The sequence below is a fragment of the Dipodomys spectabilis genome, unplaced genomic scaffold, assembly GCF_019054845.1.
Source record: "Dipodomys spectabilis isolate Male_0828 unplaced genomic scaffold, ASM1905484v1 ptg000157l, whole genome shotgun sequence".
Classification (NCBI taxonomy): Eukaryota; Metazoa; Chordata; class Mammalia; order Rodentia; family Heteromyidae; genus Dipodomys; species Dipodomys spectabilis.
Window position 1 is genome coordinate 4,856,243 of NW_024870834.1, and position 12,554 is coordinate 4,868,796.

General features: G+C 39.3%; 1 protein-coding gene across 1 annotated transcript in view; it reads right to left on the reverse strand.

Annotated features, from left to right (window-relative positions):
* The window catches only part of Ppp4r4 (protein phosphatase 4 regulatory subunit 4), a 75,667-nt gene that overhangs the window by 11,823 nt on the left and 51,290 nt on the right, over positions 1-12,554 (reverse strand). The window contains exons 12-17 of the mRNA XM_042692638.1: positions 9,983-10,060; positions 9,144-9,227; positions 7,902-8,084; positions 6,585-6,690; positions 4,150-4,297; positions 264-408 (exon numbers count right to left, since the gene is read on the reverse strand). Coding sequence (XP_042548572.1) covers positions 264-408; positions 4,150-4,297; positions 6,585-6,690; positions 7,902-8,084; positions 9,144-9,227; positions 9,983-10,060 — 744 coding nt within the window. The remainder of the gene's footprint in view (positions 1-263; positions 409-4,149; positions 4,298-6,584; positions 6,691-7,901; positions 8,085-9,143; positions 9,228-9,982; positions 10,061-12,554) is intronic.

A 12,554-nucleotide genomic window follows, 5' to 3' on the forward strand; every position in this document is an offset into this window, starting at 1 on the left:
TTTAGCTGAAGCACACATAACCCAAAGTCAGTTATTATTCCTTACTGCTCTTCTGAAGAAATAAATGTGCTTTAAAAAAAAACTGGGGATTGAACTCAGGACCTTGAGTTTGCTAGGCAGGTGCTCTACCACTTGAGTCACTCTACCAACCCAAAACTATAAATATTTTAACAGCATGGCAGCATGTTATTGTTAAGGCAATAAAGCTACAGCTAACACTATCCTGGTGCAATAACACACCCTGCCAGAGCAGAAGTACTTACTCTCTTTACAATGGCCAGAACATCTTTATCTTTTTCTTGACACAGGAGTTTTCTCACACACATTTCTAACTGCTGAAGAAGATGTTTGTCTGCAGGAATCTTCAGAGTTGATTTCACTTTGGGCAACAGGTAGCAAAGTTTCATTCTGTATTTAGAGTGAATTTAATAACCAAGAATAATCGTAGCATGAAACTGCCAACCATTCAAGTTTTAGATAGCCCAGGACTTCATTTAGTTATACAAAAATACTTGTGTAGTGTCTATGAATGGGCTAAACATTCATTATTCTGGATACTGAGGCACAGAAATGAATCCAATGTACAAAGTTATCTGCTCTGAGGGACTTTTCATTTCAGTACAGGGCATAGAAGAGAGAGTAACAAGCACATTTCTGTCAACAGTGGTAAGCACTGTGGAGAAAATCAAGGGAAAGATGAGACGTATTAGAGGAGGTGAATAGACCTTAAAGCAGGCATTGAGAGAGGAGTCAGAGAAGGCTTCACTGAAAACATGACGTTTAAGTGAAGTCCTAAAAAGGAAGAGAGTATGCGGATAGCTGGAGAAAGCACTTGGGGCAACAGGGGAGCTTGCCTGATTGTTCCTTACTAGCAAACTGGTCCGCATTAGCAGTTAGCTGTTATGGCAGAAGAAAGTAGCAATGCAATTAGCTGGAAACCTCAGGGTGGTACTAAGAGAAAGCTTGTATAGAGTTCTGAGGGCCACTGTAAGGAGAACAGCTTCTATTTTGAGTGCAATGAGAAGCATTGGAGAGTTCAGAACAGGTAAGTGAAGTGATCTAGTTTAATTTTGTGTGTGTGTGTGTGTGTGTGTATGTTGTGTGTGCGCTGGTCCTGGAGCTTGAACATAGGGTGCTATGCCTGAGGTCCTTTTGCTCAAGGCTGGTACTCTACCACTTGAGCCACAGCTCTACTTCAGGATTTTTCTGCCTGGGCTAGCTTTGAACCATGATCCTTGGATCTCAGCCTTCTGAGTAGCTAGGATTGTGTGTGAGCAAAATTAACTTTTAAAAGCATTATCTGTCTGTTGTTTTGAGATTAGGCTGTATGTGGTCAAGGGCTGAAGAAGAGAAACAACAGGAAAACCCCAAGAAAGAGCTGAGTAGAGGTGCGGGAAGAGTCTAGGTTCTGCTTCTCTCTTGTAAGCAACAGGATGTGCTCAGGTTTGGAGGTAGAAAGACAGAAGGAAATAAAGGTTTTGACCTGAGCAAGTGGGAGAATGAACTAGTTACTTACTAAACTGAAGAATGTAGAAGAAATTAATGCAGATTAGGAAGATTCAGATTGAACTGTACATGGATGAAACCTGAGGTATCAATGAGACATTGAGTGAAAATGCTAAGTGGCAGCTGGCTCATGAGTCTGTGTACTGGAAGCTAGCCTAGTTTAGGGAGGGATGCTGTGTGCCTGTTTATCTTATACAGCTGTGTTCATTCATCATATTTTCTCCAGATTATTCTCTTCTTTTCTGTTTTGGCAAAAATTGAGGCAGTTAAGTCCCATTCTAAGAACTTCTCAGGATGCTGCCTCAGCAAAACCTTCAGCTGAGTTTTTTATAGATTTTTTTTTACAGAGAACAAAGAAAGGTTTATTGCCAGGAAAGAGCCGGCAAGACCCCTTCTCACAAGGGAGAAGTGAGAAGAAGCATCGGCTATTGTCTGAGGTGACCTATATAACCTAAATGGTTTAAGAGGGGCTAGATGAGGCTAGGAGGCAGAGACCCTGGTATGGATGTGAGGGTCAGGGGCTTCATCATGGCAGACTAGGATTTATGGCTGCAGCTCAAGTAATAGATAAGGGGCCCTGCAGCTGCTCAGACCTGAAGGCCACTCTAAAGGGCTCTTGTGATAGCATGTGATTTTATACATCCAAAAGGGTGAAGAAATTCCTCCTCTAGAATTTTCAGCACTGTACAACAAAGGCCTCAGTTTCCCCAATGCTCACCACGGATACTGGTAACATTTCCTCCAATAGGAGGCCCAGTTCCCCTAAAGAGAAACTATCTCATTTCTGACCACTGAGGAGAAGGCTTCTCTGAACACCATGAGAGTATTTTTAGCCTCAACAGTGCCTAAACGCAATGAATTTAAATTTTAAACTCTCACTCATAGAGGAACGAAAACATTAACAGTCTTTAGACACTTCTATAGAGAAAAGGAAAATATATATTCCTCAGAACTTTAAAAAAACATTGATTTATCTCTGTGAGATGCCAGAGCCCAGAAGATCACAAAGTCCTTGAGATTAGGGACCACAGCTTTTTGATCAACTAGACTCTCTATATGATCATATTAATAATGTCAATTCCACTTTCTCCTGATGCTAGTACGTGTCCAGAACCTGCCAAGCTGGCTTTGACTTTCCGCTATCTCAACCTACCAAGACCAAGGCTCCAAGATAGCATTGTACTATTGATAATCATCAATGAAGAGAAGTGAAGGATGGAAGGTGGGATATCAAGATATGTTATAAACTGAAATTAAGATGAATTTTACTTATAAACTGACATGTTGAATGGTAACCCCCTTGTATAGCTACTTAAAAATATTTTTTAGTAAGGACAAGTGGGGTCTTAATTGCTGCACTATTTACATAGCCAGGATAAAGAGTCAACTGAAGCATCTACCAACAGACCACTAGAAAAAGTAATATTGTATATATACACAATTAATTATTATTCAGTTAAAAAAAAATGAACAGCTGGGTGCCAGTGGCTCATCCCTGTAATCCTAGCTACTGGGAAGGCTGAGAACTGAGAATCACAGTTCAAAGCCATCCCAAGCAATCAAACTTGAGAGACTTTACCTCCAATCAACCGGCAAAAAGCCAGAATGAGAAAGGTGGCACCAGTAGTTGAGTGCCAGTGAGGAAGTTGAGTGAGGATGGGAAAACTCTGAGTTCAAGACCCAGTACTAGTACTGGGACCGCAGGAACATGAATGGAACAAGGAGACATTATGCAAACATGTAAAGGTAACATAGCCAAGCACAGAAAGACAAGTAATGCACATGCTCAAATGTGGAAGGTTAAAAGTTGGGGTCTAGAAATAAATGAAAATACTAGTTACTAGAGAACATGAAGGGAAAGTGGATTTAAGAATTTGAAAACAAGTCAGGTGCTGGTAATCCTGTAATCCTAACTACTCAGGAGGCAGAGATCTGAGGATCTGAGCCAGCCTGAACAAGAAAGTCAATGATACTCTTATTTCCAAATAACCATCAAACAACAACAAACCCAAAACAGAATAGAGCTGTGGCTAAAGTGATTGAGAGCTAGTCTTGAGTAAAAAAGCTCAGGGACAGTACCCAGGCCCCGAGTTCAAGCACAGGATAAGAACAAAACACACACACACACACACACACACACACACACACACACACACACACACACACACACACACACACACACACACACACGGAATTTTTTCACTTTATTTTTCTACCGATTAATAAAGATTTTTACAAGTATTTGTTCTAATAGATAAAGCTAGACTTCAGTGACTCATACTTGTAATCCCAGCTACTTGGGAGGCAAAGATCAATAGGACTGAGGTTCAAGGCTAGCCTGGACAAACAGTTCATCAGACCCCATCTCGATCAATAACTGGGCATGATGACTTGCTCTTGACATCCCAGCTATACAGGAAGTATTAACGGTAAGCTTATATCCAGAGCACGAATCTGATATCCTATCTTAAAAATAATTACAGGACAAAGGGCCAGTGGTGCATGTGGCTCAAGTGGGAAACTCCCTGCCTAGAAAGCAAGAGGCTCTGAGTTAAATCCCTAGTGGTCTCACACACACACACACACACACACACACACACACACACACAGATTATCAAATATTTTATGGGAGTGGCAACATACCTCACATTTGCTACTGGGTCGTGTGTCAGTTCAATAGCAGGTAGAAAAAAATATTTACAGAAAAATGACTTGGAAAAGATTTCTATGATAAATTCACAGGTATCCAAAAAGCGGAGTCTATTCCAATAACTTTTTCCTTGGCCCAATTCTAGAAAGAAAAACAAAAATATCACAAGTTAAATTTTCCTATGTTCTATACACATAATATCTCATTTAAACCTGAAAAACAGTCCAATGTGATACATGTACCTATCTCTTCTAAAAGGTAAAAAAACAAAACTAAGATTCAGAGATCAAATTCAGATCTATGCAATTTCAAAATCATTTTTTTAAACCACTTTCTTACTCTTAAGAATGCTTTGAGGTCAGATGATGGGCATACATGTGACCTCACCTTCTTAGGGGAAAGAGATCAGAAGAATCTCTATTTTTCTCCTATCAGCCCAAGAGAAAAGTTAATGACAGCCTATCTCAACAAACAAGTCAGATATGATGACACATGTCTGTAACTCAACTACAGCAGAGACATAAAGAGGAGGATTCTGGTCTGAGGCCAGCCTGAGGGAAAAAGGATGAGATGTTATCTAAAATAATAACTAAATCAGAAAATAAATCAAAGGTTAGAAATATGGCTCAGATGATAAAATGCTTGCCTAGCAAGTTCAATGCCCTGTGTTTAAAAGAAAAAAGTAGACAATGTCATATCTAAGCATAATTATTGGCAGTAAATTATATTAAATGAAGTAAGCCAGGCCCAAAGGAATAATAGGTCCCATGGTATCCCTTACTTGCAATAACTAGTATATGTCTAGGACAACAGAAAAGATCAAAAGCTAAGTACATACGCCCATATAAGAGGATGCTAAGCGAAATAAACCCCAAGAAAGGGACACAAGAGGTTTTATCTTTGTTGCTGTTGTTTTTAATATACTTATAATGTACTATGTGATTTTTCTGTTTCTTGTGTATGTCTTCCCCCATGGTATAACCTCTATTTTCACTGTATTTGATTCCGGTGCCCTGCAGCTTGTATATACATTATCCTAATTTGGGGAGGGAAAGAGAAATAACAAAATGCTGAAATAAGGATACATGTTGACCCATTTTAGCAATGAGATGTACAAGACACTATATTGAAAATGAACTTGGGGGGGGGGGCCAGGGCAGAGGGAGGAGGGGAGGGAAGAGATGGAAGGGATGGTAGGAGAAAAACAAAGGAGGGGATAAAAATGGTCAATAGGAAATGTACTCATTACCTTACTCATGTAACTGTAACCCTTCTGTACAGAATCTTTATAATAAAAAATATATTTAAAAAAAAGAAACGAAAAAAATCAGGTCAATATTTAAAGGATAATTTCCTCCTTTTTTACATAAATGTTCAAAAGCAAAATTATTATTCAAAACCAAATAGAACCTTTCAAAATAAAACTTATTCTAAATGTGAAGTTCTACAAATAGAAAAATAAAACTTATTGAAAGAGACAACAAAAAAGATGAAAATAATTTGAGCATAAGTTTTTAAATACAATTTTAGAAAAATACTCTGACTTTTTTTGATAAGTGAAGATCCATGCTCTAATAATCAGAGTCCACTGCTGCCCCGCTGGGCACAGCATGTGTGCAGTGATTGCCACATTTACTCAGCAGATACAGGCCATGGCTTTAATTCAAGAACTGACATTTTAATGATTGGGGCCTGCATTTTAGCCTCATAACAAATCTGTACTTGTTAATTGACTTCAATTCATTTATTCCATTTACATATTTCCTATTCCCACCTATTTCCTTCTCTCTTTTTTCAATCATTTTTAAATTATCTTTAAATAGTTATACAAAGGGATTTCAGTTCAACATGCCAGTTTATGAGTACATGCATCTTGACCCATGTCACTCCTTCCATCATTCCCCTCCACACCTCTCCCACCACCACCCATCACCTCAAGATTCCATTTTCACATATGTACATTGAAAACTATGCACGTATTCATCCTTTCTCTCTTCATTCACTTGCCTTCCAAGTCCCCTTAACCCAACGCTTGAAACCCACCAGGGCTCATCAATTTCATAACCACATACTGTCAACTGTACTCCAGGAAGAAAATCCACATTCAGTTAATTCTACTAATACTGAAAAAAGAACTGTAAAATTAGTGATCAAATTCAAATATAGTCTATTCACATTTTAGTCCCAAATGGTAAAGGTAGAAATTAGACTTTCAATACAATTTACCTATCATAATTTCTTAAGTATTGGAATTATCAAAAGAAGGTTCTATGTAATTACTTTCATTCATACCACAAAACTCAAATAAAAGTACACTCTAGACATTTAGGGACCCCCAGAAAAGTGCTAAAAATACAAGTAGGTCTAATTAAACCCAGCTGGATCGGTAACTTTCTCTTTTTCAAAATAAAAGACAATGATTACTTACGTTCAATTAATTTTTGAATGACTTCATGTCTCTGATCTTGTTTACGATTATACCGTAGAAAAATGCACAGAGTTCGTGAAGCTGCTTTCTGGACAGGTAAGACATTCTTAAAGAAATAATAAAGACAATTAGGCTAATCTAATATAAATCCAATGACTTGTCATAGTCAGTTTTAAATTACTGACTAAACAAGAAGTGTAACTGCCTTCCCAGTCCCTGTACTTGTGCCCTGCTGGATGTGAGTCCTTAACTTAATGTAAATCCTACCAGACATCATATTACAAAACTAATATAATCTGGCATAGTCATTCAGATTTGACTCTTTTCCTCACCATGACATCTTAAAGCAGCATTCTCCTCAAACAGTTCAATGCCATGCTTTCTTGTCATTCCCTAGATGTTGTCACTCATTCATTTAATTCTATCTGCTGGAACAGGTCACATGTCTGTTACATCATCAAAAATGTGCCACTTGTAAATCATACACAGAGATCACATGACCAAGGACACTCTTTACATCTTCTACCTTAATATGGCTCTTCAGCCTCAATGTCCATCACTGAGATCGCTGGTCCATGAATGATACAAAGAATTTAGAATCTGAACAATTCATTCTCACCAACATTATAACTTTTTTTTTCTTTCAAATTTCTGTCATGTCTCTGGGCAAATCTCAATCCTAAATGAATTCAGTTGTTTCTACTGGTTGAGATTCAAACTGTGTATTAAGAGAAAAAAAAAACCTCTCAACCAGGCAGACAGCTGAAAATGCAGATTGTTAAGAGTGGAAATGCTAGCAATACAGTGCTGCGGGTATTCAGCATGAGGACAGTAGTGACCATGTCCTCTCCAGTCCACCTGAGCTATTTCCACTATGTTGAGCACTATGCCAGTAGCCTTATATGCACGATGGGCAGGTGGGCAGAGCTGGTCAGGGGAGAATGGGCACTCTGAGGTGACACATGGCTGTGGCAGACAGAAAGGACAATACAGCAGAAGATCTTTGGCAGCTGAGATCATTGGGTCCTGCACCAACCTTCCTCTGGAAAAAAGCTATGTCAAATTTGAGAAGTCTGTCTACACTCCCCCTGGTAATGCAGACACAAGGGGCAAACAAAGCTGTGCCTGTTCACCTAGCAAGGGTAGGATGGTCAAAGGGAGACCTCTAGTCCCCTCCTCAGAAACCTGAGAAGCCATTCTTCTAAGCAGAATGGGAGCAAGTAGTTTGTCCTGCTATTTTGAAACTGTGAAGAATTTGATAATGTCAAATCCAACTGCAAGTTCAAAAGAATCAAATGAAAGGTGTGAACGGCTCACATTGGTCATCATGATGGTGAGCATTCTTTGTAGGAATCGGTAATAGATCTGATCACTCGATATGACATGTGGCAGACAGGCATACTTCTGCAGCAGCTTCTCGTGAGTTCTCCACTTCAGAGAGGCTGCCGCCCGCTGCTCGGCAGCGGTGAGAGCTGGAATCAGGTCAGGAAGGGAGGTCAACTGCAAAGAAACATCAAAAGGACCAACAATGACTAAGTAAATCAGCTGCAGGAGGGGTTTCAGAGGTTAAAAGGTGTGTTTGTTATCATCAGGAAAAGTTATCTGGTGAAAATTAAATATTTTCTTAAAATTCCTAAATAAACTTCCAAGATTCTTAGAATCAGGTTTTTAGAGATTGGATTCATCATTCTTCCATGTATGTTGATTAACACTGCAACTGTTGTAACTAAAATTTGTTATATATCATATTATCAACAAGCTTTGGCCTAAATTCCTAACCTTTTAAACTATTTTTTACTCTTAGAATTATCATTAATTTCAAAGACAATAAGTAAGAACTATGTAGCATAACAATTATTAATGTAGGAATTGTAGAGGAAATTTAAGTTGTTCCAATGCTTCTACAAACACATATTGTGCATCAATCACCACTTATCTATCACCTATCCATTATTTGTTTACTGTAAAAATAACAAAGTTTATCAGTTTAAAAATATTGTACTTGAAAATTACTTTATTTTTGAGATTTTGAAATAATTTGCACACTTCATTTTATTCACACATACGTGAGAAACATTAGAAATTAGAAAACAGAAGCATGTTTGGCTTTCTGTACAGTTAGCACCACAACACAGCCAGAGCTAGCAGCCCCTTGCTCCTGTCCAGAAAGTTTCATTCCTTCCCACCTCCTAGGGAAATCTGGGTGGGAGGTGCCTATGCCTTGGCCTTCTGATTCCTCAGGGACAGGAAAGGAATTCAACAAGAGCTTACAGTGGTTCAAATAATCATCAACATACCATGGTGACTCTTCCCAGTAAGGCTAATAGGCAGCTGGGAACCCCCACCTACCATTTATGAGTTCTATGGGGACACTCTTTCCAGTAAGGCTCACAGGCAGCTGGGGAGCCGCACCTGCCACTGGCAGGCTGGATGCTCATCACCCCAGGCAAGCACCATTTTACATGTTTCCTAAACATTATTCCATTGATTCTTCACAATACCCTGCTGGGTAGGAAATGCTTAGGAAATTCATAATCATTTAGGAGAGATAGGATTTACCTTATTCTCTTGCACACTGTTTTCTCCAACAGTGGACATGAGCTCCAAGATTTCTGGAAGATGATCTATCAGAGCATCTAGAACCTTCAATAGAGATAGTGATTACTTGTATAGTGACTACTGTTTTTCTAAATAAGTTAATTCCACATGTTAGTTTCTACATAGAAACAGTATTATTTACAAAACATTTTCTTACTCTACTATCTTCTTACTGGAAAGTCTTAGATTTTGCTTTGATCAGTCTACTTTGAAAAAGAGGTTGGTGTCTAAGTTGATCTAATTTGGTGGAAGTTGGAGCCAGTGATCTACCTAGCTAACAAGCTTTTGAAGGGGGTTCCACATCAGGTGTATGACACGCTCTGGCAAGCTAGTAGTCACACAGAGGAATGGGATGTCCTAAATCTAGCATCAAAACAAGAGACTTCAACATCTCCACAAGTATATACTAAGAAGTAAAATACTCTCCAAACAATGCTAAGAGGAAAAATGAAAATATTATGCATAATTACAATTTTATGAGTAAAAACCTTTATACAGAAAAATCTAACATTCAGTAAAAGAATAAAAACATAACATAAAAAGTAGTGAATGGAATTAAAGATATCCTCTTGTCTGTTTTCTTGGTACTGTGTAAATTTTCCTTAAAAAACAAATGTCTATTTCCTTTTTAGAACCGAGTATACTTTCAATCCTAATTTTTAAAGATCTTCCCAATACCCAGTATATGATACAATAGTGTACTGTTTGAAGCTTCAGGGTAAATCAGCTCAAAGAGCCCATGCAACTCACAAGAAGTTTGTACTTAAGTTATAAACTAAAAAAAGGTAAGAAGATATTACCTCCAGTGATTCATCTTGTAATAATGTTATCAGCTCTTTATGTATTAGATATACTCCAGAATTCAAAAGTTTAGACACCTAAAATACAGCAATAAAACCTCTCAGATCTGGAACTTCAGCATTAAAACTAACACAACTTTGTCGGGTACTTCCAAAATAAAAATAAGCTATAACATAAGCATATACTTGGATTTCTAGTCAACTCAATGGTATAGTCAGCTTCATTCATCTTTTTCACATAACATGCTGGAGTATGTGGACAGGAAATGTGGAAGATCACCAAAGTCATAACTTCTCTATCACAAGCAATAAAAAGCCCATGAAACTGGGTGCTGGTGGTTTATGCCAGTAATCCTACTCAGGAGGCTGATATCTGAGGATCACAGTTCGAAACCAGTCCAGACAGAAAGGTCTCCATGAGACACTTATCTCCAATTAACCACTCAAAAATGGAAGTAGAGGGGCTGGGAAGGTGGCTCAGTGGTAGAGTGCTTGCCCTGCATGCCTGAGGTCCTGGGTTCGATTCCTCAGCACCACATAAGCAAAAAGAAAAAAGCTGGAAGTGGCGCTGTGGCTCAAGTGGTAGAGCACTAGCCTTGAGCTGAAGAGCTGAGGGACAGTGCCCAGGCCCAGAGTTCAGGCCTCACGACCAGACCACCCAAAAAAAAAAAAAAAATGGGAGTGGAGCTGTGGCTCAAAGTGGTAGAGCACTAGCCTTGAACAAAAAGGAGCTTGAGGACAGCCCCACAACTACCACCAACAACCAAAAAAGCCCATGGATGCCCCCATTTCTCATTTAAAAGTCTGAGGACACCCCAGTACACAAGTATTTATTCCAGTTCACAGCTTCCCAAACAAGGCAACTTCTACAGAAGGCCTACAGTGATGTCAGAGTGATACTAACTCTCAAGGAGGTAAAACAAGATCCTCCTTATTGAAAATTCTAAACAGCATGAGAGGAGCTGGGAGAGACCAGGATAATTCAGCTGTCTTTTGAGAATAGTGCTTTTTCCTCTCCAAACAAACAAAGAGCCTAAACTGGGGAAATTCACCAGTTTCTGACTCACTGTTGCATTCTTCTTTAGCAATTCTGGGGTTTGAACTCAGGGCCTTGCCACTGCTAGGCTGGAGTGATACCACTGAGCCAAGTTTTACATTGTGTTTTTTTTTTTCTTTTTTTGGTTGGTCGTGGGGCTTGAACTCTGGGCTTGGGCGCTGTCCCTGCGCTCTTCAGCTCAAGGCGAGCGCTCTACCACTTGAACCACAGCACCACTTCCAGTTTTCTAGTGGTTTATTGGAGATAAGAGTCTCACAGACTTTCCTGCCCGGGCTGGCTTTGAACTACCATCCTCAGATCTCAGCCTCCTGAGTAGCTAGGATTACAGGCATGAGCCACCGGCACCCGGCTTACATTGGTTGTTTTTATGATAGGGTTTCACTTCACAGCTGGGCATGCACCTGAGCTATGATCTGCCTGCTTTAGACTTCCCCTCTCCACTGAGATCACAGGTGCACCCCTCTGTGTCCAGCATCCTTCCGTAGAGACAGAGTCCCTTAGACTTTTCTGCCCAAGCAGGCCTGGCACCAGAATTCTCCAGAGCTTAGCCTCTCATGTTGCTAGGGATGGCAAGCATGTACTACTACACCCAGCTATGGGTACAAGAGAGGTCTAGGAAACATTTCTGCCTTGCTGGCCTGAAACCAGCTTTGCAGGTGTTTGGGATTACAGGTGTAAACCACTGGCACCGTTTCTCTGTCAACTTAAAAAAAAATTTAAACCATAATAGGTTTAAGTGAAATTTTATTTACCAAAAAAATAAGAACGAAGTTAGAAAATTGTAAAGCAATTCTGATAATCTAGTATTAACACTAGATTAGAAGAATTTAAATCTACCAGTGGATTTTCATTATTTAATGGCTAAGTCAAAAGAAAGCTTTCATTTTCATGTTTAATATTGTTTTTAGTCTATCTATACAGTATGACCATGAAGATGGAAACCAGCCAACAAGGAAACAAGTAGACCAGTGATCCTCAGTTACTCCTAGGAGATAAATGGTGGGGGGGGGGGGGGTGAGAGAGAGAGTGAACTGGGGTTTGAACTCAGGACCCCGTTATTGCTCAGCTGACACACAACCAAGTGAGCCATGCCTTCAGCCCTACTTTTTGCTGGATGGAGTCTCACAGACTTTTCTGTCTGGACTGGCCTCAAACTACAATCTTCTATATCTCAGACTCCTGTTTAGCTGGGATGACAGTCATAAGCTACCAGTGCCCAGCTTATGTTTCATATACTTATGCATTTGAATACGTCCATTTACATGGTGCTATATGATATCCACTATAAAACATATAATAAGGAATGTGATAAAAGTCAACAGAAAGTCTAGCATTGTCTAAATACTGCGTTTTTATGCAACTAACAAATAGTTGTGTACATCATAACCAGCCTAAATGACACTTTATCCTAGAGACTGATGGGCAGTACTTTCTGCCCTTTCCCTTCTTCCAGAAGCAGATTTTTATAGGTATGTTTATGAAGATGATGTAAGTATGCTTCATTGAAACTACTTT